Genomic DNA, 26,957 nt, shown 5'->3' on the forward strand with positions numbered 1-26,957 from the left:
AACCTACATAACAAGAGACCCCACTCATGAACTTCTGAACTCACTTTGAAATAAAGAGAAAGTCTGCAGAAAGATATCTTCTGCCTATATTGTCCCTATAATTCAACATCAAGGAAATATATTGAATTAGCCGTCAGGCTCGCTTCGCTCGCCATATCCGTCTAGCCAGGGGGCTCCGCCCCCTGGACCCCCGACTGGATCGTCCAAGAATGAGATCAGCAGGCTCGCTTCGCTCGCCTGCATTTTTCATTTGAGCATTTTTATCATTATGTTAGAACAATCCAGTCGGGGGTCCAGACTAAACGTCTGGCTAAACGGATATGGCGAGCGAAGCGAGACGGCTAGTAATATAATATTCCCAGGATTGAAGTAGCAGTGCCCAATCAATTTTTCCGCGATAAATGCATTTAAATCTTCAACTTGGTGCCAACCTACAAAGTCAACTCAACTTAATGCCAACCTGACAAAATTATTAATTTAGTTGCCAGTTAACAACTGTTTCGAAGAGGTACTCTATCTAGATTATAGTTCTATAGTAACATATGATATGGAAATTTCAATTATAATTAAGAGATTGGGAGAAGAAGAATATACATGCTAAAACGAACTTTGAACCTTAAAAACAACCCTTAGAGTTAAAATATTGACAAAAGATTTCTTAGTGCGCCTCTAAAGGGCCAACTGAACATACCTACCAATTTGACGTTTTTGGTCCGGTAGATTTTTAGTTATGCGAGTGAGTGAGTGAGTGAGTGAGTGAGTCAGTGAGTCAGTCAGACAGTCAGTAAGTCAGTGAGTGAGTGCCATTTCGCTTTTATATATATATAGATAGATCAGCTAATCGATATCCTATCACCTGTATATCAATTGCTATCCATATTATTAATAAATCTCCCGTTGAATTTAATCACCATAAGGGAAATTTAGAAAAAAGGGAGGGAAGATAGAAAAGCAGTTAGAAAATTAGGTATAGAAGAATGAGAGAGAAAAGACCTGCTGAAAAAGAAGAGTGATAATTGAGATAGGTGAATCTATTACATTACATTATTACATTTATTACATTTCTTAATCACAACATCAAATTAATGATTGGGAGAGAATCAACAGGATTAACCCAAAACTGTTCCTCTCCCTAATTTTGATAAAAATAGTCCAAATGAAGTTATGAAAACACTTTTATAAAGATCACAAAAATTTACAGTCCAAATAAACATTATACTAAAAATTTTGTATCTCGGTTGCTCAGAAAGATGAAACAAATTATTATTATACTTAAAAATGCATTAATAAATTGAAAAATATTAAAAAACTTGATAAATTTGAAGCCAGAAAAATCACAAAAACATTCGTAGAACAGCTGTTCTATATATGTAATTTGTTTAAAAGAGAATTGTTGCAATAGAAGGTTGATAAGAAATAGGAGGATAATATATAGTGAGAGAGCAAAATAAGAAATAGAAGAGTTTTCAGAGAAGGAGAAGAAGGTGAAGATGGAGGAGAAAGTAAAAAGCAGAGTAGATTAGCTGTTGAGTTATTCAGAAACGTGTCTTCTCAATCTCAGAGCCTTTCTATGATTTAAGCTCAGAGAGGAGGAACTTGGGATGAGAGACGTCTGGTGAGAAGCAAAACTGGAGAAGAAGGCGGAGGATGGAGAGGGGGGAAGGAAAAGAAAAGAAGAAAAGAGAAGAATAAGAAAAGAAGAAGAAGAAGAAGCAGAAGAAGAAGAAAAGAAGAATAAGAAGAAGAAGAAGAAGAAGAAGAAGAAGAAGAAGAAGAAGAAGAAGAAGAAGAGAAGAAGAAGGAAGAAGAGAAACAGGATGTGCTATGAATATTGCAAAGGATATTCATAAACCGCTAACAGAGATTACAATTCATAAGACACTGTGTTGGCTCTTCTACTGAATATATTGGTTTCTGAGAGAAAGGGTTTGCGAGAGAGCGATGAGAGAGAGGCTGTGTGAGACAGAGACAATGAGGAAGTGACAAAGTGGGAAATGGTGCGAGAGAAACAAGGTGTTAAACAAATATAATCTAAATCAATTACAGGATATAACAATCGTAATGATTGGAAGCTATTTAAAGATCTGTTCAAGATCCGTTGAACATAAATCTATATATATATATATATAAAAAAGCGAAATGGCACTCACTCACTCACTCACTCGCATAACTAAAAATCTACCGGACAAAAACGTTCAATTTGGTAGGTATGTTCAGTTGGCCCTTTGAGGCGCACTAAGAAATCTTTTGGCAATATTTTAACTCTAAGGGTTGTTTTAAGGGTTTAAGTTCGTCTTTTAGCATGTATATTCTTCTTCTCCCATCTCTCAATTATAATTGAAAATCCATATCATTTGTTACTATAGAACTATAATCTAGATAGAGTACCTCTTTGAAACAGTTGTTAACTGGCAACTAAATTAATAATTTTGTCAGGTTGGGATTAAGTGAATGTCTTTGTTAGATTGGCACCAAGTTGAAGATTTAAATGCATTATCGCGGAAAAATATTGATTGGGCACTGCTACTTCAATCCTGGGAATATTATTTACTAGCAGTCAGGCTCGCTTCCGTTTAGTCTGGACCCCCGACTGGATTGTCCTAACATATATAAAAATGCAGGCGAGCGAAGCGAGCTGCTGATCTCATTTTGGACGATCCAGCCGGGGGCCCAGGGGGCGGAGCCCCCTGCTAGACGGATATGGCGAGCGAAGCGAGCCTGACGGTAGTAACCAATATAAATATAAATATAAACATATAGAAAATAAAGAAGCTTATCAGCTGTGCTAATATTGAAGTTGTTTTTTTTTTTGGCTCAAAATTTTGCAAAATTACTCAAAAATTTACAATTTATAGAGATTTGAGTGAAATATTTTTGTTTTTAATCAGTTTTCAAATATCAAAATTCAAAATTTTTAGTTCAGTTATTAGTTTTGAAGTGGAAATTGGACTTTTTAAAGTGAAAGTGAAATCTTAACCTTATTCTTTTTGAAACTTTTATTTGTAAAAATTTGGGAGAAGACAGTTTTGAGCTATGCCTGTTGTCTTCTCCCAATCATATTATAATTATGATATGTAATTGCCAATGAAATCTATATATATAAAAGCAAAATGGCACTCACTCACTGACTGACTGACTGACTCACTCACTCCAGCGCATAACTAAAAATCTACCGGACCAAAAACGTTCAAATTTGGAGGTATGTTGAGTTGGCCCTTTAGAGGCGCACTAAAATCTTTTGGCAATATTTTAACTCTAAGGGTTGTTTTTAGGTTTTTACAGTTCGTCTTTTAGCATGTATATTCTTCTTTCCCCAATCTCTCAATTATAATTGAAATATCCATATCTTTGTTACTATAGAACTATATCTAGATAGAGTACCTCTTTGAAACAGTTGTTAACTGGCAACTAAATTAATAATTTTGTCAGTTGGCATTAATTGAATGTCTTTGTTAGATTGGCACCAAGTTGAAGATTTAAATGCATTTATCGCGGAAAAATATTGATTGGGCACTGCTACTTCAATCCTGGGAATATTATATTACTAGCAGTCAGGCTCGCTTCCGTTTAGTCTGGACCCCCGACTGGATTGTCCTAACATATAATAAAAATGCAGGCGAGCGAAGCGAGCCTGCTGATCTCATTCTTGGACGTCCAGCCGGGGGCCCAGGGGGCGGAGCCCCCTGGCTAGACGGATATGGCGAGCGAAGCGAGCCTGACGGCTAGTACCAGATATAAATATAATATACACATAGAAAATAAGAAGCTTCAGCTGTGCTAATATTGAAGTTGTTTTTTTTTTTTGGCTCAAAATTTTGCAAAATTACTCAAAAATTTACAATTTATAGAGATTTGAGTGAAATTTTTTTTTTTTAATCAGTTTTCAAATATCAAAATTCAAAATTTTTAGTTCAGTTATTAGTTTTGAGTGGAAATTGGACTTTTTAAAGTGAAAGTGAAATCTTAACCTTATCTTTTTTGAAACTTTTATTTGTAAAAATTTGGGAGAGACAGTTTTGAGCTATGCCTGTTGTCTTCTCCCAATCATATATAATTATGATATGTATTGCCAATTGAAATCTATATATATAAAAGCAAAATGGCACTCACTCACTGACTGACTGACTGACTCACTCACTCACCATCGCATAACTAAAAATCTACCGACCAAAAACGTTCAAATTTAGGTATGTTGAGTTGGCCCTTTAGAGAGGCGCACTAAGAATCTTTTGGCAATATTTTAACTCTAAGGGTTGTTTTTAAGGGTTTAAGTTCGTCTTTTAGCATGTATATTCTTCTTCTCCCAATCTCTTATTATAATTGAAATTTCCATATCATATGTTACTATAGAACTATAATCTATTAGAGTACTCTTCGAAACAGTTGTTAACTGGCAACTAAATTAATAATTTTGTCAGGTTGGCATTAAGTTGAGTTGACTTTGTTAGGTTGGCATCAAGTTGGAGATTTAAATGCATTTATCGCGGAAAAAATGATTGGGCACTGCTACTTCAATCCTGGGAATATTATATTACTAGCAGTCAGGCTCACTTCGCTCGCCATATCCGTTTAGCCAGCCGTTTAGTTTGGACTCCCGACTGGATTGTTCTAACATATGATAAAAATGCCCAAATGAAAAAATGCAGGCGAGCGAAGCGAGCCTGCTGATCTCATTCTTGGAAGATCCAGTCGGGGGTCCAGGGGGCGGAGCCCCCTGGCTAGACGGATATGGCGAGCGAAGCGAGCCTTACGGCTAGTAAATAAATAAAATACTCGCTTAATATAATAGGATCTATTTATAAATTTTACATGAATTTCGTGGTAAACTCTGCTCACCTCTTTGTAAGTTCACTGCATATAGTCAACGGTTGATCAGGTCTCGTAGCAAACATCATAGCGTTGCCGACTATAGGATAGGTTGGCGGCCCGGGCAGTTTAGACGCCAGCCGCAGGTAGCGTCTGCGTCTCCAGTGCCATATAAATAGTGCTGCCGCAGTGGCCAGTAGCAGTGGCCAGTAGTAGTGGCCAGTAGTGGCCGCAAATGGCAGCGCAGTTGACGCATGCGCAGTTGACAGGCTCAAAGTCAACAGGTGATCCAAAAGACAGGCTGTGTTGTCCATGGTTGATTTTTCTGTTGATGAAACAAACATCATGATAAATAAATAAATAAATAAATAATTTTGTAATATAAATGGAAATAAAAATAAAAATCTCAGTGCCCTTTTTTTTTAATTATTTTATCAAAATAAAATATTATTATAATATTATTTATTAAATAGTATAAATAAATAATATTACAATGATATGAGAATGTAGAAAATAATATGTAGAGTAATTTTATTTTTCAATCACTTGATAATGACATAAATATCAGGGACCGAGCTTCGCTCTGGAGTACAATAGCATAAAAAATTTATTACGAAAGAAGAAATTCTAATAACATTCTTAACATTCATACAGAAATGTTCTATCTAATCACAGTAAATTGAGATTAATTCCCAGAGAAATGCAAAAATTTCCCTCACAAAGGCCCAGTCGCACAAAAGCCGGTTAAATTTTAATCCTGATTAACTCCACGTGAACCAAATCAGAGAACACTATTTCAAAAAGATGGAATTAATCAGGATTGAAAATAACCCGGCTTTTTTGCAACCGGCACTAAATAACTGATTGAATGATTAGAAAAGTTCAACAGCTGAGTCATGATTTTGACACAGTCCCACACACATGAACTCGCTCACTCACTTCCATCACCAACAGACGACGAAATAATTATTATCAGCTGTTTTTCCAAGGATGAATGGGGGTCATCCTTGGGAATGACACTGGGGTGTCATGCCACTGGGGTTAGAGTGACCTTTGCATTCCAAATTTTGTATCCAAACATGCATTGCAAATTCAAATTGCACTCTAAATTCATATAAAAAAATTCAAATTCAATTTATTGCAGAATCAAATTATTCAAATTCTCCAACCAATTTCAACCTCTTGGAATTAGAGTGACCTTTGCATTGCAATTTGTATTCAAACATACATTGTCTGATTCTATCTACAGTGGTATAAGACTTCAAAATCTATTACAATCACGGAAGTCGGATTGTACTACATCTCAAACCGGAACAGAAATTTTCAATCTCTTTTTTTTCTCTTTATTTTCTCACAGAAAATTTCAATCTACAACACTTGACACAAAAACTGAATTCCCATCCATGTCGGGAAACGTTTTTCTCAGCGGTGGAAAACTCATTTCTTCAGATAACAAAAGTATCAACGCTGCCATTTCCGCTTTCCAGTTGCTCGGAAACAAAAACTAAATTGGCAAGATGCAACCAAAGATATGGGCAAATATCAATTTAGATGAGAGAGAGAGAGAGAGAAAGAGGGAAGCAGAAGAGGAAGATATATAGTGGTAGAGGGTGTGAGACACAGAAGGAAGAGAGGGAAAGGGTTGTTTGTTCTCCAATAAAACAAAGTTCAACTCTCAATGTTCTAGCGTGAAAAGTAATTGATAAGAAGAGTATAATACCAAAAAAGATCATATTGATTGGATAGTTTGATCATATTATATTAATTGATTATATTGATTGAAGAGTTTTACAATTATATTGATCAAATATAGATGTTGAAATATGCGAGTATTGAAAGTTTTCACATGACACTGTAAAGATTGGACCTTCGGTTGTCCATTCTCAGAAAAGGTATTTAAGGATATTCTTTTTCCTTTAAAACTCGACCGTTAGAGAGAAAGAGTGAGAGAGTGTGTGTGTGTGTGAGAGAGAGAGATTGATAGATTTATTTATCACATGCCAGGTCTTGAAAAACCTATTGCATTTATAGAGATTATATTAGATTAGATTTCTTTATTTATGTATGCTACAATATTTACTGGCTTATACACTAATTTACATTAAAGGACGATAATGCTAGTTATTCAACGAATTTCACAAAGTATAAATGATTAATCAATGAGAATAAATATAGAAATGGAATTAGAATAACGATAATATAATAATGTGATGTAACTTCATAAATCGGCGGTGTTTCAACAAAATTGTCGATTCTTTTAGAAGGATATAAAATATCCTTCCCATTAACACACGACCGGGCGAGAGAGAGAGTGAGAGAGGGTGAGAGAGAGAGAGTGAGAGAGAGAAAGAGAGGGATATAATTTGAATGAATAATGATTTCATGTGCCTTCATTAGGGTAGAGTTAGGACTCCAGGCCCTCTCTGTCACAGGGAGGATATTTTTAATATTCTTTCCGAAGAATGGACATTGATATGTCCAAAGCTCCGCCAATTTATGTAGATGCATAACAATATAATTATCCATAGTTATTATATTACAAATTACTTTTTCATATCATATACTTTCAATAATTATTTTCTTTGTCTATATTATGTAATTCATCTATAATTTTGCTGTATTGTAAGCTATTGTATATAAGTGTATAAGCCAGTATATATTGTAATCTACATAAATAAAGTACTCAATCAATCAATCAATCAATCACACTGATATGTTTCCTCTCAGTTATGACAATTTATTGTTGAAAAGTTATAGAGAAGTAGTATAATTTCTTGACAGATAAATGATATTTGATAAGAATTGATCATTGATAACAAGGATCTACACTAATTGATATCAGATCAGATTTACCAGGATAACTTGAAAATGTTCAAAAGACGGATACGATGCTGGCCTTATAATTCAGAGACCCGAGTTGAATCCCGGCCCGGGCAAGACTTTTTTCTCGGGCCACTCTCGTGTTTTGAATGGACACGTAAAGCCGTCAGTCTCGGCTGCCTAAAAGCATTAGTTATTCATGTGAGAGGCCCTGAAATTGATCAGTTGCGACCTGAAAACTCTGACACCAGACCTCAGCCAGCCAGGTCACTCGATATTATTATTATTTTTTCCTACAGTTACGTTGAAAAGTGGCCATTGCTGCACTGATTACAGAACGCAAAGAATCACTTTTCCGCTCTAGTGCGGGAAAATTTTTCTGCACTCCAGATTTGCAACATGGCAACGCAAATACTTAGTAGGTTATATGGAGCAACAGTGCAGCAAAATCAAAATGAAGTTGTAACAGTGACTGCTGTGGCTGCTATAGGAGCAGAGGTGCAACCAAGCACAACGCGCTAATTATTATTCATTATATATTATAAACCAAGGACAACGAGGACTTTAGGATTTTAGGATGGGTTTTTATCAATAATAAAATACACAGAAAAAATTTGATGCATTCAGGCAATTTTACCCATAATTACCACTTTTCATATTCAATGGTAACTGTAGGAAAAACTTAATGTGAAATACGTGCGCAAAGTTCCTCTGCTGCACTCAAGAAACCTTCCTTCGGTGCAGCAAACTGTCACTTTGCGCACTAGTTGCACAAATAACTATTCCTACAGTTGCGTTGAAAAGTGGCCATTGCTGCACTGATTACAGAACGCAAAGAATCACTTTTCCGCTCTAGTGCGGGAAAAATTTTCTGCACTCCAGATTTGCAACATGGCAACGCAAATACTTAGTAGGTTATATGGAGCAACAGTGCAGCAAAATCAAAATGAAGTTGGTAACAGTGATGCTGTGGCTGCTATAGTGAGCAGAGGCAACCAAGCACAACGCGCTAATTATTAGTATTATATATATAACAGGACAACATTTTTATTCAATTGACAATAAATTAAGGTTTTTATAAATAATAAATTACATAGAAAAACATTTGATGGATTTCAGGCAATTTTACCATAATTACCCACTTTTCATATTCAATGGTAACTGTAGGAAAAACTTAATGTGAAATACGTGCGCAAAGTTCCTCTGCTGCACTCAAGAAACCATTCCTTCGGTGCAGCAAACTGTCACTTTGCGCACTAGTTGCACAAATAACTATATCAGATTTATCTATCATAGAAGAATTTTTATCATCTGCCTAAAATGAAGAGGTCAATAGAATATGGATGAATGTTATTAAGTTAAACAAGGAGTAGGCATGAGATATGAATTTTGAGGGGACAAAAAGTACTTTGAGTGAGTGAGAAGATGAAGATGATGAAGAAGAAGAAAAGAAAAAGAAGAAGGTGACGAAGTGGAAGAATTATGTAAACAACATAAAGTTTGAAAACTGTGGACATGCTCAAAATATATGAGAATAAAATATGAATGAACGTTGAGTAAATTGAACAAAGAGAAAGCATGAGATATAAATGCAAGACTGTATGAGTGAGAGGAAAGAATACGAACATAAGGAGAAAGAGAAGAATGAGTAAAGAGAAAGAAAACTGTAAACACAAACCCCATACACAGGTTTCACACGTAGCTTCTACATAACAGTATTGTTTCTACATTCTTATTGAAATTGATCTCAAAGCTTCGAAATGCCAGCAAAATATTACAATAAACCAGAAATAAGAACGTGCATTTCTAATAATAAATATAATATCATGATATAAATCTCATATCACGTGATATATTTATGTGATGATATATGAAAACCAGCCGGTCGCCTTCATACTCATATTGTCAGTGTTCCTCATGGTGTTCCATGAATGAATCCCATTTAAACTATGCTGACAGGATGAAGTGAAGGCAACCGCCCACATGTGTGCTTCAGTGTAAGTTATAAATGAGATTTGACCGAGAAATGTCAAAAGGTTTTGTTATCTTGTCTTAATGTTCAGTGTTGTCTCGACTTCTCTGCTTGACTTCTCTCTTCTTCTACCTGTCTTTGTATATTTGCTTCTTCTACTCTTGTTTCGTCTTTCAAGATTAATCATTTTATCCTTCATCATATATGAAGAAGATGGAGAAGGAGAAGTAGAAGAAGGAGAAGGAGAAGATTATGATGGAGAAGAAGAAGGAGAAGAAAATGATGGAGAAGAAAAAGATCGAGAAGAAAAAGATGGAGAAGAAGAAGATGGAAAAGATGAGGAAGAAGACAGAAGAAGAAGGAGAAGAAGAGGGAGAAGGAGGAGGATTGATTGATTGATTGATGAGTACTTTATTTATGTAGATTACAATATATACTGGCTTATACACTTATATACAATAGCTTACAATACAGCAAAATTATAGATGAATTTACATAATATAGACTAAGAAAATAATTATTGAACTGTATATGATATGGAAAAGCAGTTTGTAATATAATAACTATAGATAATAATCATATTGTTATGCATCTACATAAATTGGCGGAGCTTTTGGACATATCAATGTCCATTCTTCGGAAAGAATATTAAAAATATCCTCCCCACTAACTCTCTACCAAGTCAAGAAGGAGGTCAAGAAGGAAAAGAAGACAGGAGGAGGAGGAGGAGAAGAAGAAGAAGGAGAAGATGATGAAGAAGGAGAAGAAGATGAGGGAGAAGGAGGAGGAGGTGAAGAAGGAGATGAAGACAGGAGGAAGAGAAGAAGAGGAAGATGATGAAGAAGGAGATGGAGAAGGAGATGGAGGAGGAGAAAGAGAAGGAGAAGAAGAAGAAGAAGATAAAGAAAGAGAAGGAGAAAGAGAAGAAGGAGAAAAAGAAGAAGTGGAAGAAGAAGGAGGAGGAGGAGGAGAAGAAGAAGAAGAAAAAGAAGAAGATGATGGACAAGGAGAAGAGAAAGAAGACGGAGAAGGAGAAGGAGAAGGTGAAGGGATTATACATGTATTAGATTAGATTAGATTTCTTTATTTATGTATGTTACAATATTTACTGGCTTATACACTAATTTACATTAAATGACGATAATGCTAGTTATTCAACGAATTTCACAAAGTATAAATAATCAGTTAATGAGAATAAAGATTGAATGCAATATTAGAATAACGATAATATAATAATGTGATGTAATTTCATAAATCGGCGGTGTTACAACAAATAATTGTCGATTCTCTAAAAAGGATATAAAAAATCCTTCCCATTAACACACGACCGGGAAGGAGAAGGAGAATGAGAAGGAGAAGGAGAAGGAGAAGGAGAATGAGAAAGAGAAGGAGAAGGAGAAGGAGAAGGAGAATGAGAAGGAGAAGGAGGAGGAGAAGGAGAAGGAGAAGGAGAAGGAGAAGAAGAAGAAGAAGAAGAAGAAGAAGAAGAAGAAGAAGAAGAAGAAGAAGAAGACGGAAGAAGAAGAAATAGAAGACGGAAGACGAAGAAGGAGAGGGTGGAGCATAAGAAGAAGACGGAAGAAGAAAAAGAAGAATAAGAAGAGGGAGGAGCAAAAGAAGAAGAGAAGAATAATAAATATGTCTCTGCTTTTAAGATGAATTTATCCTTCCAGCAAAAGTGGGATATATATATTGTATTTCATGCAGAAATCGTGTGTGGGTGTTTCGTTTAATCATATCGTCGCTTTGTATTTGATAGGGAACTGAATAAGGGAATGTAAGGGAATGTAAGGGAATGTAAGGGAATGTAAAGGGTACTGTTAATGAATTCTGCCTTGTTTTGTTGTATGGTTCACGCATTCGATTGCTGTGTATCTGATTATGAATTTATTCATAACAAAATATTGGGGTTTGTTGTATTCTGCGGCGAGAAGGTGCGAGTTCAATCTATTCACTGTAAAATGGTTAAATTCAGGGCTACTCTCTTTTATTTATAAAAAAGAATAAATAATTTAATCAAATAAATTGAATTATCAATTTTATTTATTTATGAATAGAATTGCATTCTTAATCTATTTTTCTATCAATTTTAAATGGTACTATATTCTATTTTATTTCATTGTATTTATTCATGATATAACCTATTATTTATCGATGGATTTCGTTGTAAATTTTGTAAGTCATTCTTAATATCGATCATAGTTTGGTCAAAGAGAGGGGACCATAGTAAAAACCTACGAACTATTTATTTATTCATCTACTATTTATTTATTCATTTATTGTATAAAATACTATAATCATAATACAATAAATTATGACATTGGAGGAAAAACTAGGTTGAGCCTATTAATACTATTTCTCTCTTTTATACTGATTCTGGCTATTTTGTTCAAATTTCAGTTTCTCTTAATTTGTTCAGTTTCTTGCCTAGACATGAAACAATTATATTATGTTAGGATGGAGTATGTGATATTTTTGGAGATGTTTGATTAGCTGTGTTTATTTATTTATTTATCATTTACAATCAACTCAGGACAAAGAAACAGACTACAGTCCAAAACTTCTTTTCATCCCAATATCATAAAATAAATTGTCCAGATGAAGGTTATGTGCGACTTTCCAATTCTTCACTAACTTCTTCCACATTAAAACAAAACAAAACTATTGACTGAAGTATTGACTGAAGTATTGACTGAAGTATTGACTGAAGTATTGACTGAAGTATTGACTGAAGTATTGACTGAAGTATTGACTGAAGTATTGACTGAAGTAATGACTGAAGTAATGACTGAAGTATTGACTGAAGTATGACTGAAGTATTGAATGAAGTATTGACTGAAGTATTGACTGAAGTATTGACTGAAGTATTGACTGAAGTATTGATTGAAGTATTGACTGAAGTATTGACTGAAGTATTGACTGAAGTATTGACTGAAGTTTGATTTGTGCTGCGATATGATTCGAAGATACGACTTAAATCGCGTCCCTTTGGTTCGGAATCCATGTAAAGCTGTAGGTTTACTTATCTCAATCATCATCCATCTCATTACTCACGCACAAGGCTAGAGCTCATGTGGGCATCATCCTCAGGATAAAAACACAAGAGCAGAGAATGATACAACATAATTACAAATTTATTAGAATATATAGAACTCTTTACTCACCAAAAGAAGTAAATATTCACGTCAAATCGATGAAAACTGAACACTTGTGGCATAGACACATCGATGCACTTAATTTAAGATATTTATCACTTCTCAAGACAGTGTTCCCACGTATCAAGCTCAGATTGCTGAAGATTTGTTGATTTTCACTAGGTAAAGGTTATTATTTGATTAGCCTATTATAGACTTTGCATTTGAAAGGTTTTTGATATCTGGAGACGTAATCTGGAATTCAAAGATTAAACAAAAATGTTATAGTCTATTTTCTTTAGGGCTACTTTTAATATAAATAGAAATTAATATAAATCTGTGTTTAAATTCTCTATATAAATCTCTTTATAAAAAAATCTCTATAATAAAGATATAAATATATTCATATTATATTCCAATTTATAGAGATTTGAGTAAAATATTTTTGTTTTTAATCAGTTTTTAAATATCAAATTTTTAGTTTAGTCATTAGTTTTGAAGTGGAAATTGGACTTTTTGAAGTGAAAGTGAAATCTTAACCTATTCTTTTTTGAAACATTTATTTGTAAAAATTTGGGAGAAGACAGTTTTGGGCTATGCCTGTTGTCTTCTCCCAATCATATTATATTTATTATAATTATGATTTGTAATTGTCAATGAAATGAATAAATGGATAAATGAATATTCAAAAATGTTATTGGTTGGTTATTCAGGTGAATTTGATATGTTCTTGATTTCTCAAAACATAATCTGGAGTCATTAATCTCTTTATAATATAAATCTCTATAATAAAAATATAAATAAATTTATATTCAATAATGTTATTGATTGATAATTCAGGCGAATTTGATATGATCTTGATTTCTCAAAACATAATTTGGAGTTCGATTAACCACGTTAGAGATTGATTAGAATCTATTTTTATTAGGCATATTAGAATACATCTTTCTATGAAATGTGAAGAAAGTAAAGGCTGCATTTGAATTACGAATGATTTGAAAACACGAAGGATATCCAGTGTTTGAGATACTCCAATACGATTCAGAAACAACTGGTTATTTTGTGAATTTGATACTGTATGTTCTTGATTTCTCAAAAGATTATTTGGAGTTTGACAACCACGTTAGAAATCGATTAGAATCTAGTTAATCTACTATTATTATTAGGCATATTGGAATAAATCTTTCTGTGGAATGTGAAGTAGGTAAAGGCTGCATTATAATTACGAATGATTTGAGAAAAGTAAGGATATCTAGTGCTTGAGATACTCCAATACGATTCAGAAACAACTGGTTATTTTGTGAATTTGATACTGTATGTTCTTGATTTCTCAAAACATAATTTGGAGTTCGATTAACCACGTTAGAGATCTATTAGAACCTAGTAAATCTATTATTATTAGGCATATTAGAATACATCTTTCTATGAAATGTGAAGAAAGTAAAGGCTGCATTTGAATTGCGAATGATTTGAAAACACGAAGGATATCCAGTGTTTGAGATACTCCAATACAATTCAGAAACAATTGGTTATTTTGTGAATTTGATACTGTATGTTCTTGATTTCTCAAAACATAATTTGGAGTTTGATCAACCACGTTAGAAATCGATTAGAATCTAGTTAATCTATTATTATTACTAGGCATATTGGAATAAATCTTTCTGTGGAATGTGAAGAAGGTAAAGGCTGCATTTGAATTACGAATGATTTGAAAACACGAAGGATATCCAGTGTTTGAGATACTCCAATACGATTCAGATACAACAAAACAACACGACGATATGCTTCACAAATTTTGATAAATTAGATTGGAATCAATGTTATGTGATTTTTTTAATTGGGAAATTGGAGAAGGAATGAGGATAAATTTCAGAATATAAAGAAAATAAAAATCTCAGTACCCTTTTTTTGAAATATTTTATCATTACATGTTTCGGAATTTATGCCATTTTCAAGTCTTGCCATTTGACTTGAAAATGCCATGAATGTCCGAAACATGTAGTGATAAAATATTTCAAAAAAAAGGGTACTGAGATTTTTATTTTCTTTATATTTATATTACAAGTAGCCCTATACAGAAAAGAGATAAATTTCAGAACCTTGGAATTCATAAAAACTCTATTAACACTACCACAACGAACCAAACAAAATATTTAGATAGGAAACACGATAAAATTTGATAGAGTAAAATTTCAAAACATTTTGAATATCAGTTCAAAGAACCTTAGAATTCAGAAAAATCTATCAACATAAACACAAAAAATCAACCACGAAAATATTCCCCACAATACGAACTAATTTCAAATACCGATTTCAAAAGACCTTCGAATACAGAGATACAGAGAAATTCTATCAACACAAAAACACAACAAACACGATATACTCTTTCTTACAATTGAACTAATTTCTCTAATCACTGATGAGCACAACACGTTAACGGACCAGTTAAACTTGGTTTAGTTATTTGACCGTGGTTAAGATGAAACAGGTGAGAGCAAGTTAACCATCCAAGGAATAATGAACGTATGACCCACTCCACAGAGTTACAATGTCTCCGGACTCTCAATGGAAGCTGGCGACTTCTTGTGACATGATTTTTGTACAGTCACTCAACCGGTATAGGTATACTGTCACTCTGTGGTGAGGTCCACGTTATAATGGCAGTGTTTGATTAGAAATGGTATTGCTATCCTTGTCTATCATTCAACAAAGCTGAGAGCGCTATCTCTTTCTCACTTTGCTCTGTTGTCAGATCGTGTTCTAACAATGTAGAATTAATAATTGATTAACAAAATATTTAATCTTGATGGAAATTCATCACGAAATTATTAAAAACTATAATTTCTTGCTTATAAAATATAATTGATTATTTTAAACGAGAATGAACCGTTAATATTTCAATATCGGGGGACCAAACTTGTAAACACATAGAAAATTTGTAACGAGAGATTGAATTTATAGTTTATATTTATTTATTCATTTTCTCAGTCGTACAATTATTTTTACAGTTATATGAGGATGCACAACAGGCTTATGCCCAAAACTGTCCCTTTTCAAATTTATACTACAGTCCAAATCAAAATCTAGGTTAAGCTACTATCACTCATCAAAATAACAATTTATTCACACTTCGAAAAACAAACACATCATTAATTACAAAAATTGATATACTATGAAATCGATTTAAAATGATATACTATGTTTTGTACAATATTTATTGATATACTATGTATCACTAATATCATCTAGTTGCTATTTAAGATTTTCTGAAGTAAACATGTTTTCTAAAAAAGATAAATCAACGAAAATAAGATTCTCTTGCTGAATTTTTTTTCTCGTGAGATCAGCTGGATGATCCCACACACATGCACTCGTTCACTCTCTTCCATTACAGTGTCGACAGACGACAAAATTTCCAGCTGTTTTTCCAAGGACGTATTTATCCTTTCAATGCCCTTCAGCAAGTTATGGTTAAGGGTTGAGACCTACTGCAATCGAATCTTCATATCATAAACCTACTTTGTTCCAAATTTCGTGAAAATCGTTAGAGCCGTTTTCGAGATCCGTTGAACATAAATATATACTCATATAACCGCATAACCATATAACCAGATAGCCAGATAACCAGATAACCAGATAACCAGATAACCAGATAACCAGATAACCAGATAACCAGATAACCAGATAACCAGATAACCTGATAACTACATAACCATATAAATATGAAATTGAACGCTCAATATAATAGGATCAATAAACCTGTACTAGCTACTGTCTATAGAAGGCATTGACAAGATAGAGATTCGACAACGTTGTTCTCCTATCTTTCTCCACTGCCATTAGAACGTGGACCTCACTCACTATAGCACTCAATGCTGAGGTCCACATTATTATAATGGCAGTATTTGATAACATCTTCACTGTAACTGGTATGTAGCTATCCAGCGTATATTATAATCTACATAGAATTCAAATTTATTTCCTCCAAAATTCAACAGTTAAAAAGTTTGTTACCTTAACCTTTAGTAAAGTCCACGTTATAATGACAGTATATTTGATCAACAATGGTGTTGCTATCCTTGTCTATTATCCTTTTATCATCTTTGAATCATCTTCCTGTAATGAGGTTCACGTTAAAATGACAGTATTTGTTTAAGATTGGTGTTTCTATCCTTGTCTATCATACGTCAAAGCAGATAGCGCTATCCTTGCTTTTCACTGGAGCTTCTCTAGTGCTATATATAGCACTTTGAAACAGTTTATAGTAACTAAACTAATCCGAAGTAAGTAAATTCGTATGACTTTTGTTGGTGGGGAGTTCCTTTCGGGAAGGTCCCACCGCCTGAATATTTAATAATTTAAGCCGTCAATGGGCCTTACGACTGTCATACTTCAGCCGGGACCGACAGTTTAACGTGTCCATCCGATAACACGGGAGTGATCTGGTTAAAAAACTTTTGGTATTGAGAGGGTTTGAACCCGGGATCTCTATGCTGCTACGCAAGCACTCTATCCACTAGACCACGGATCACTCCACTAATCCGAAGATGTACACTGAGTGAAATGGATTATAATATTATATAGTAATGATGTTAATGGATTACTAAAATCAAGTACGATTTCAGCACAATGTATGGCTACTAAACAAAAATAGATGGAGGGGAAAAAGAAGAAGTAGAAGAAAAAGGAAAAGAAAAAGAAGAAGTAGAAGAAGAAGAAGGAGAAGAAGAAGGAGAAGAAGAAGGAGAAGAAGAAGGAGAAGAAGAAGGAGGAGAAGAAGAAGATAAATTAATAAATGAGGATGAAGAGTTTAGTAGGTAGTAGGTGGTAGAGAAAAGATGAGAAAGGAGAAGAAGAAGAAGAAGAAGGAGAAGAAGAAGAAGAAGAAGGAGAAGAAGAAGAAGAAGAAGAAGAAGAAGAAGAAAAAGAAGGAGAAGGAGAAGAGAAATGAATAAATGAGGATGAAGAGTTTAGTAGGTAGTAAGTGGTACAGAAAAGATGAGAAAGGAGAAGATGAAGAAGAAGAAGAAGAGGAAGAAGAAGAAGAGGAAGAAGAAGAAGAAGAAGAAGAAGAAGAAGAAGAAGGAGAACAGAAATAGGAAAAAAGGAGAGCAAAAGAATAATGGGAGGAATGAGGTGGAGATGTATGAGTGAAAAATACAGCAAAAGCTTAGAGAATAAGGAGAGATATTAATAGTGAAACAACAAGAGAGAGAGTGAAGAAAGAAGTGAGAAGAAGAAGGAATAGAAGAAGAAGGAGAAGAAGAAGAAGGTGGTCTAACACTGATTGAGATAGAGACTATAGAGTGATGACAGTAGACTAGACAGAATTGCTAATGGCTCACTAAAATGTCATTCAGATTTTAGCGGTGGAACAAGTTTTTTTAACATAAAATTTGCAAAAAACTTTTCCAGTTTCCACTGTTGAATTCCTGCAACATATTTGACTTAAAATTCAGGAATTGAGTGTTACACTCAAGACGGGTTCAGTTCCGTAAGTTCATATCTGTGCGAATTTGCTTTTCCCATTCTAATAAAAAATATACGGACAACATTTTAAGAAGCTTACAGCCCGTTTATAACAGGCCTAAGGCCTGCCGCAAAGTAGACCGATACTAATCTATGGAAAGCAACCCACGCCGTGGGATTTTTTGTAAACCATTGCTCGACTTTCCCAGACATCTGTGTAATGATAATGCAATGAATAATCCACTTGTCAGCTGATTGATTATGAATAATTCTATAGCAATGGTTTACAAAACATCCCACGGCGTGGGTTGCTTTTCGTAGATTAGCGTGGGTCTACTTTGCGGTGGGCCTAAACGAAATGATTCTTTTGTCGTTATTATAAACTTTATTAGATTGAACATAGCTTGACAAATACATGCTAATGTCTCTTCTACACACATTATGTGTTTGCCAACTACCGTTCAGTCTGGTAGAGATTAATAATAAATAAATGTTCATTTTCTCATAAAAAACTAGAACTACTACATAAATTACAGAAGATATTAGATGAAATACAATTACATACAACAGTTAGTTACAAAATATTTCTTATAATGTGTCCTCTACATGTTTGGTGTTTTCTGTGTGGAAATTGACCTACTCCACTATGGCGTACCATGTTCTAGAGTGAGTCAAGAAGCAAAAGGAAACATTTTTACACAAATCTGGTGTAAACGAGATTGTATTGATAATAAAGATGGAGAAGGATCATATTAATTATCCTCCATTCGAAATATTTTTTCAAAAATAATTTTTATATAATGAAGATATATTTGTGAAATTCATAGAATCTCTCCAATGAATTCAACGTTAAGAAAACAACTGCAAAGGAATGCTTGAACAGAACAATATCAATATCAGGGACCGAGCTTCGCTCTGGAGTACAAAAGCATAAACAAATTATCATCAAAGAAGAAATTATAATAACATTCATACAGAAATGTTTTATCTAATCACAGTATTGAGACTTATTCCCAGAGGAATGCATAAATTCCCCTCACAAAGGCCCAGTTGCACAAAAGCCGGTTAAATTTTAATCCTGATCAACTTCACGTGAACCAAATCAGAGGAGACAATTTCAAAAAGATGGATCTACTGGAATTGATTTAGGATTGAAAAAAACCCGGCTTTTTTGCAACCGGCACTAAGTACCTGATTGAATGATTACAAAAGTTCAACAGCTGAGTCATAATTTTGACACACGTCCCCACACATGAACTCGCTCACCTCATTCCATCACCAACAGACGACGAAATAATTAGTATCAGGCCTTTTTTTCAAGATGAATGATAGTTATCCTTTCAATGTTCTTCAGCGAGTTTTCTCAGGGATGAGACCTAGTGCAATCGAATCTTCATATTATAAACCTACTATGTTCTGAATTTCGTGAGAATCGTTGGAGCCGTTTTCGAGATCCGGTGAAATACGTCTAAACATCCAAACATCTAAACATATAAACAGAAGTTGCTCGTTTAATAGTATGGGATATTGCAACAAGTACCGCCTATATAGGTTATGTAGGCTACTCCTTCCCAAACACCGATAACATTTCCAGCTATTCATAGCTATTATGAATTCATCTATTTTGTATTGTGGCATAACATAATTTTGAGAGGACTGAACGAGAACAATACGATAATAAAATAGAGAAAGCTCGGTGTGAAGCAAGAGAAGAATTAAATAATCATCATTGCAGACCACTTATTGGTAGTTTCTTGCTTATTGGTAGACTTGACTCATTTAGAATTGAAATACTGAATACTTAAATGCTATCAAGAGTTATTGTGACTCTTGTTTACCAAATTATAATCAATACTGTTACCTTGAAGACATAAATTTACTTCCTCCTATTGTAACATAGTTTAGTTACGAGTATTGTTCAACAAAAATACATTGTAAAGATATAGATTTTGTTCGTTTCATTGTAGTTTAGATACGGAGTTTCCAAGTAAATATTTCAAAGCATAGTTGAGAAACCATGGCTTCTGTTTACTTACACATGGTTTCTGGTTGAGAAAAGAGGAATGCATTTTCAGAATAATTGACCAAGCGATCAGCGAAGTGAGGTCTAAAGGTGCGTACAGATATACGCGCCGCGAGCATGAGCAATTCACTTTTAATCAGCTGACTATATCTGTATTTTTACAGAAACGGTAAGATACAGAAATAAAAAGCTTGGCATCAGCTGATTAAAAGTGAATTGCTCATGTTCGCGGCGCGTATTAAGATTCAAGTCGACGGTTTGGCAATTCTCTTAATGTTTGAATGTTTATTTATGTTTATATGTTACGCATTTACGGCGAAACGCGGTAATGGATTTCCATGAAATTTGACAGGTATGTTCCTTTTTTAATTGCGCGTCGACGTATATACAAGGTTTTTTGAAATTTTGCAATTCAAGGATAATATAAAAGGAAAAAGGAGCCTCCTTCATACGCCAATATTAGAGTAAAAATCAGACTATAGAATTATTCATCATAAATCAGCTGTCTAGTGGACTATTATACTATCTGTTCAAAAACATCTTGAAATTGTATCTTTCCATCAACGTTAGTAGAAAGAACTATAATACTACCCGTTCAAAAACATGTAACATCTTGAAAATTATATATCTTTCCATCAACGTTGTAGACAGTTGCAGCCAGACCTGATAACAGCGCTCACACTCACATTCCGGGACGACACGTCACGGTACGATAGGATAGAAAGCTCTATGTTTATTTAGGTTTTTTCTAGACATTTTAAATTGATAAATTATTTATTAATTTTTGAGAAAACGTAACAACAGGTCAGTGTAACTTATTGAGCGCGAGGTCTACTGTTGACAGAACTACCAGTACATTTCACTAATAAGTATCTCTTTGAGAAATAAGCATCAGTTTCTGTAATTGACCGAACGTAGTGAGGTCTATGTTTCAACTCGATTTTCTTTTGTCTGTCTCTATGTAACGCAATTACGGCCAAACGCATTGATAGAATTCGATGAGATTTGGCAGGAATATTCCTTTTTAAACCGCGCGTCGATGTATACACAAGGTTTTTCGAAATTTTGCATTTCAAGGATAATATGAAAAGAAAAGGAATTCCTCTAATACTCTGATATCACTATATATCATCTACTTTGAAGATAGGATCAATCAGACTATAGAATTATTTATAATCAATCAGCTGACAAGTGGATTATTCATTGCATGCATTACACAGATGTCTGGAGAAACCGGTCAATAGGTGACACCAGATACTTGTGGTTGAGAAAACTGCGTGAGGTCTACTGTTCACAGAACTAATATTGATAATATATTTGACTTTCAAGTATCTCCTTAAGAAATAAGCATGAATTCCTGTAATATTGTTAATTAAACAGGTATTTAAATTTTGATAACTCATTTGCGAAATAAGAATCAATTTCTACTGTCTTGAAATAAATTTTGTAATTGCATGTCATTCAATTTTGATCACTCATTTGCGAAATATGAATCAATTTCTATTCTCTTGTAACTAGTAGTTCTGTGAACAGTAGACCTTACGCAGTATTCTCATCCACAAGTACCTGATTGAAACTTAGACCTTATGGAAATACAGCAATAGACTGGCTTCTCCACACATCTGTGTAATCACTTGTCAGCTGATTTATGATGAATAATTCTGTAGTCAGATTTTTACTCCAATATTGGCGTATGGAGGTGGATCCTTTTTCCTTTTATATATTATCCGTGAAATGCAAAATTTCCAAAAACCTTGTATATACTTCGGCGCTCAATTGAAAAAGGAACATACCTGTCAAATTTCATGAAAATCTATTACCGCGTTTCGCCGTAAATTCGCAACATATAAACATTCAAACATTTAAACATTAAGAGAAATGCCAAACCGTCGACTTGAATCTTAGACCTCACTTCGTTCGATCAACTAGTAATAATATTTTTCACTTTGAAGTATCTCTTTGAGAAATAAGCATGAATTCCTGTAATATTGTTCATTAAACAGGTATTTCAATTTGGATAACTCATTTGCGAAATTAGAATCAATTTTTACTCTATTGTAATACATTTTGAAATTGCATCTGTCATTAAATTTTGATCATTCATTTGCGAAATTAGAATCAACCTCTACTCTCTTGTAATAAATTTTGTAATTGCAACTGTCATTCAACTTTGATCACTCATTCGCGAAATATGAATCATTTTCCACTCTCTCGTAATTAATTTTGTAATTGAACAACCTGTATTTCAAAATTACAAATTAATACTTATTTGCAAAACAAAAATCAATTTCTGTCATCCTGTCTTCAAGACTTGACAGCACTGTATCTAAACTTCAAACCAGCTGTGTACTTTCTCAATATATTTTTGTATTTAGTATCTCAATTTATAAAAAACAGCAACATGAAATTACAGTGGGGTTCACGTTATAATGGCAGTGGATGAAGATAGGAGAGCAGCGATGCCGATTCTCTGCCTTGCCTCTGCCTTCTATAGAGGATAGCTGATACAGGTATATCTGATGTAATATCAACTGTACATTCTTGTTGAAGAGTATCAATTATATTTTATTTGTCAAGGATAATTAATTTTCGATGTTTGAATAATACATTTTTATAATTTGAGTTCAAATATTTTGTAGATTATTCATATCTCTACATTGTTTAAAAACGGTCTATATTAAGGTTTACGTTTTAATGGCAATGGAGAAAGATAGGAGAAAAACGTTGCCGATCCTCTGTCTTGTCAATGCCTTCTATAGACGGTAGCTGATACAGGCTTGTAAATGTAATATTGACGGTTCATTCTCGTTTGAAATAATCAATTATTGACCGAGCGAAGTGAGGGTTCAATAGATTCAAGTTGACGGTTTGGCATTTCTCTTAATGTTTAAATGTGTATATGTTTATATGTTGCGCATTCACGGCGAAACGCGGTAATAGATTTTCATGAAATTTGACAGGTATGTTCCTTTTTTAATTGAGCGCCGACGTATATACGAGGTTTTTGTAAATTTTGCATTTCAAGGACAATAAAAAAGGAAAAAGGAGCCTCCTAAATACGCCAATATTAGAGTAAAAATCAGACTATAGAATAAATTATTCATCATAAATCAGCTGACAAGTGATTACACAGATGTGTGGAGAAGCCAGTCTATTGCTGTATTTACATAAGGTCTATAGTTTCAATCAGGTACTTGTGGATGAGAATTCTGCGTGAGGTCTACTGTTCACAGAACTAATAGTTTGTTTATCATTCATATCTCTACATTGTCTAAAAACGGTCTATATTGAAGTTCACGTTTTAATTGTAATGAAGAAACATAGGAGAAAAACGTTTCCGAACCTCTGTCTTGTCAATGCCTTCTATAGACGGTAGCTGATACAGGTTTGTAAATGTAATATTGACGGTTCACTCTCGTTTAAAATAATCAATTATTGACCGAACGAAGTGAGGTCTAAGATTCAAGTCGACGGTCTGGCATTTCTCTTAATGTTTAAATGTTTGAATGTTTAATTTTTTAAATGTGTATATGTTTATATGTTGCGCATTTACGGCGAAGCGCGTTATTGAATTTTCGTGAAATTTGACAGGTATGTTCCTTTTTGATATGAGCGCCGACTTATATACAAGGTTTTTGAAAATTCTGCATTTCAAGGACAATATAAAAGGAAAAAGGAGCCTCCTTCATACGCCAATATTAGAGTAAGAATCAGACTATAGAATTATTCATCATAAATCAGCTGAAAAGTGATTACACAGATGTATGGAGAAGCCAGTCTATTGCTGTATTTGTATAAGGTCTATAGTTTCAATCAAAGACCTTGAAGAGGTATGCATATTTAAGCTGGGTTTACACCAAAGTTATTAATAAAATGTCAATATCCTTACTCAATCCTTATAGATTCTATTAGATTGATCGCAAGTTGACAAACACACATGTTCATCATGTGTATGATAAGTTATGTTCAATCCAATATAATCAATAAGGATTGAGTTATTCACATTTTGTTAATAAATTTGGTCTAATCACAGCTTTAAGGTCTTTGGTTTCAATATTTTGTTTTACAGTCATGGTTTTATTATGCGTGTCCATCAGTATCAATATTCTCACATTCGAAAAAAACTAATTTGATAGGTGATTAAAAATAATCGAATGAACTTAATAATGCTGAAGAAATTATAATATTTTTGATTGAAAAAATTAATTTTCATTAGATGGAAAGATTATCACCGAACTGGATGAATATTATATAAATTCTGGAATAGAAATATATTCTATTCATTGTTTAAATTAACATAAATATTAATAAATTATGGAACACAAATTCAAACGTGAACTGATTTTGTTAACATTTAAAACAGTTGACATCAGGTACTTGTGGATGAGAATACTGCGTGAGGTCTACTGTTCACAGAACTACAAGTATTTCATTAAGCAAGAAATTATATTTTCAAATAATTTTATAATGCATTTTCATAATTAAGATGAAATATTTTGTTAGTTAATTATCAATTATTCTACATTGTTAAAAGACGATCTGGCAACAGAACAAAGCGAGAAAGAGATAGCGCTATCCGCTTTGTTGAATGATAGACAAGGATATACAACTATAGACAAGTGATTACACAGATGTGTGGAGAAGCCAGTCTATTGCTGTATTTCCATAAGGTCTATAGTTTCAATCAGGTACTTGTGGATGAGAATACTGCGTGAGGTCTACTGTTCACAGAACTACTAGTATTTCATTAGGCAAGAAATTGTTTTTTCGAATAATTTAATTATGAATTTTCAAAATTAAGATGAAATATTTTGTTAGTTAATTATCAATTATTCTAGATTGTTAAAAGACGATCTTGCAACAGAGCAAAGCGAGAAAGAGATAGCGCTATCGGCTTTGTTGAATGATAGACAAGGATATCATCACCAGTGTTAATCAAATACTGCGTGAGGTCTACTGTTCACAGAACTACAAGTATTTCATTAAGTAGGAAATTATTTTTTTGAATAACTTAATTATGAATTTTCATATTTAAGATGAAATATTTTGTTAGTTAATTATCAATTATTCTACATTGTTAAAAGACGATCTTGCAACAGAGCAAAGCGAGAAAGAGATAGTGCTATCCGCTTTGTTGAATGATAGACAAGGATATCAACACCAATGTTAATCAAACACTGCCATTATAACGTGGACCCCACTATAATACCATGTTGTCACTACTTCAAAACGTCAGTTACCGATCTCGCCTACTATTATGATTACATATCATTCTTATTTTGACCGCCGTTAAATATGGGTCGTCAATTATGTAATTACGGTTATTTTAGGCTCGTAACACTTTCCTAATGGTTCAGTGTTCAATGTATATTACGAGTACGTATTATTATCAACTCGCTTTCTTAATATCACCTGAGGGGGTCCCATTGTTATAATGTTATACTCACTTTGAAGTGACAGCAATTTTTTAATGGTAAGCAAAGATAAATTACCTATAAGGAGCTCTGACAGTGTAAACTGAGAATATACCTATAGAAAAAAATGAGTCCATTGTTGACTATATACTATGATAGTGAATAAACAACAAATCGAAGTGAGTTTCACTATAGACTGTCACCATTTGTTAAATGGGAATCATGGAGGATTTATCTAAAGAATGGTGACGGTTAGAAGTGATGAGTTTCACTTTGGATAGATCAATTTTTTTGGGCGCCATTTTGTTATTATTCATAGACGACAAACTAGGAGGTTCATTGTTGTAGAGAGTTGTATCAAAGTTCATTCTTCTTCTTCTTCTTCTTCTTCTTCTTCTTCTTCTTCTTCTTCTTTTTTCTTCTTCTTCTTCTTCTTCTTCTTCTTCTTCTTCTTCTTCTTCTTCTTCTCTTCTTCTTCTTCTTCTTCTTCTTCTTCTTCTTCTTCATCTTCTTCTTCATCTTCTTCTTCTCCTTCTTCTTCTTCCCCCACTATTCCTTCTTTTTCAAAATGCTGAACGTTTAAAGTGGATCTCAACCTGGTATCTATATATATAAAAGCGAAATGGCACTCACTCACTCACTCACTCGCAGAACTAAAAATCTACCGGACCAAAAACGTTCAAATTTGGTAGGTATGTTCATTGGCCCTTTAGAGGCGCACTAAGAAATCTTTTGGCAATATTTTAACTCTAAGGGTGGTTTTAAAGGGTTTAAAGTTCGTCTTTTAGAATGTATATTCTTCTTCTTTCCAATCTCTTAATATTATAATTGAAATTTCCATATCATATGTTACTATAGAACTATAATCTAGAGAGAGTACCTCTTCGAAACAGTTGCTATCTGGCAACTAAATTAATAATTTTGTCAGGTTGGCATTAAGTTGAGTTGACTTTGTTAGGTTGGCACCAAGTTGAAGATTGAAAAGCATTTATCGCGGAAAAATTGATTGGGCACTGCTACTTCACTCAGAGCTATTCCTGGGAATATTATATTACTAGCCGTCAGGCTCGCTTCGCTCACCATATCCGTTTAGCCAGACGTTTAGTCTGGACCCTCGACTGGATTGTCCTAACATAAATGATAAAAATGCTCAAATGAAAAATGCAGGCGAGCGGAGCGAGCCTGGTGATCTCATTCTTGGGCGATCCAGTCGGGGGTCCAGGGGGCGGAACCCCCTGGCTAGACGGATATGGCGAGCGAAGCGAGCCTTACGGCTAGTTCTATATATAGCCATGTTTAGTTTTATAATAATATGACTC

The 26,957-nt window shown here is 33.9% G+C and overlaps 1 protein-coding gene across 1 annotated transcript in view; it reads right to left on the bottom strand.

Annotated features, from left to right (window-relative positions):
- Positions 1-26,957, bottom strand: part of LOC111047318 (cytochrome P450 4C1) — an 85,314-nt gene that overhangs the window by 53,163 nt on the left and 5,194 nt on the right. Inside the window, 2 exon segments of the mRNA XM_039439594.1 lie at positions 4,837-5,131; positions 12,763-12,987. Of these exon segments, the coding sequence (XP_039295528.1) occupies positions 4,837-5,120 (284 nt within the window). The 5' untranslated portion in view covers positions 5,121-5,131; positions 12,763-12,987.

The sequence above is a fragment of the Nilaparvata lugens genome, chromosome 13 (assembly GCF_014356525.2).
Source record: "Nilaparvata lugens isolate BPH chromosome 13, ASM1435652v1, whole genome shotgun sequence".
In the NCBI taxonomy this organism is placed as follows: Eukaryota; Metazoa; Arthropoda; class Insecta; order Hemiptera; family Delphacidae; genus Nilaparvata; species Nilaparvata lugens.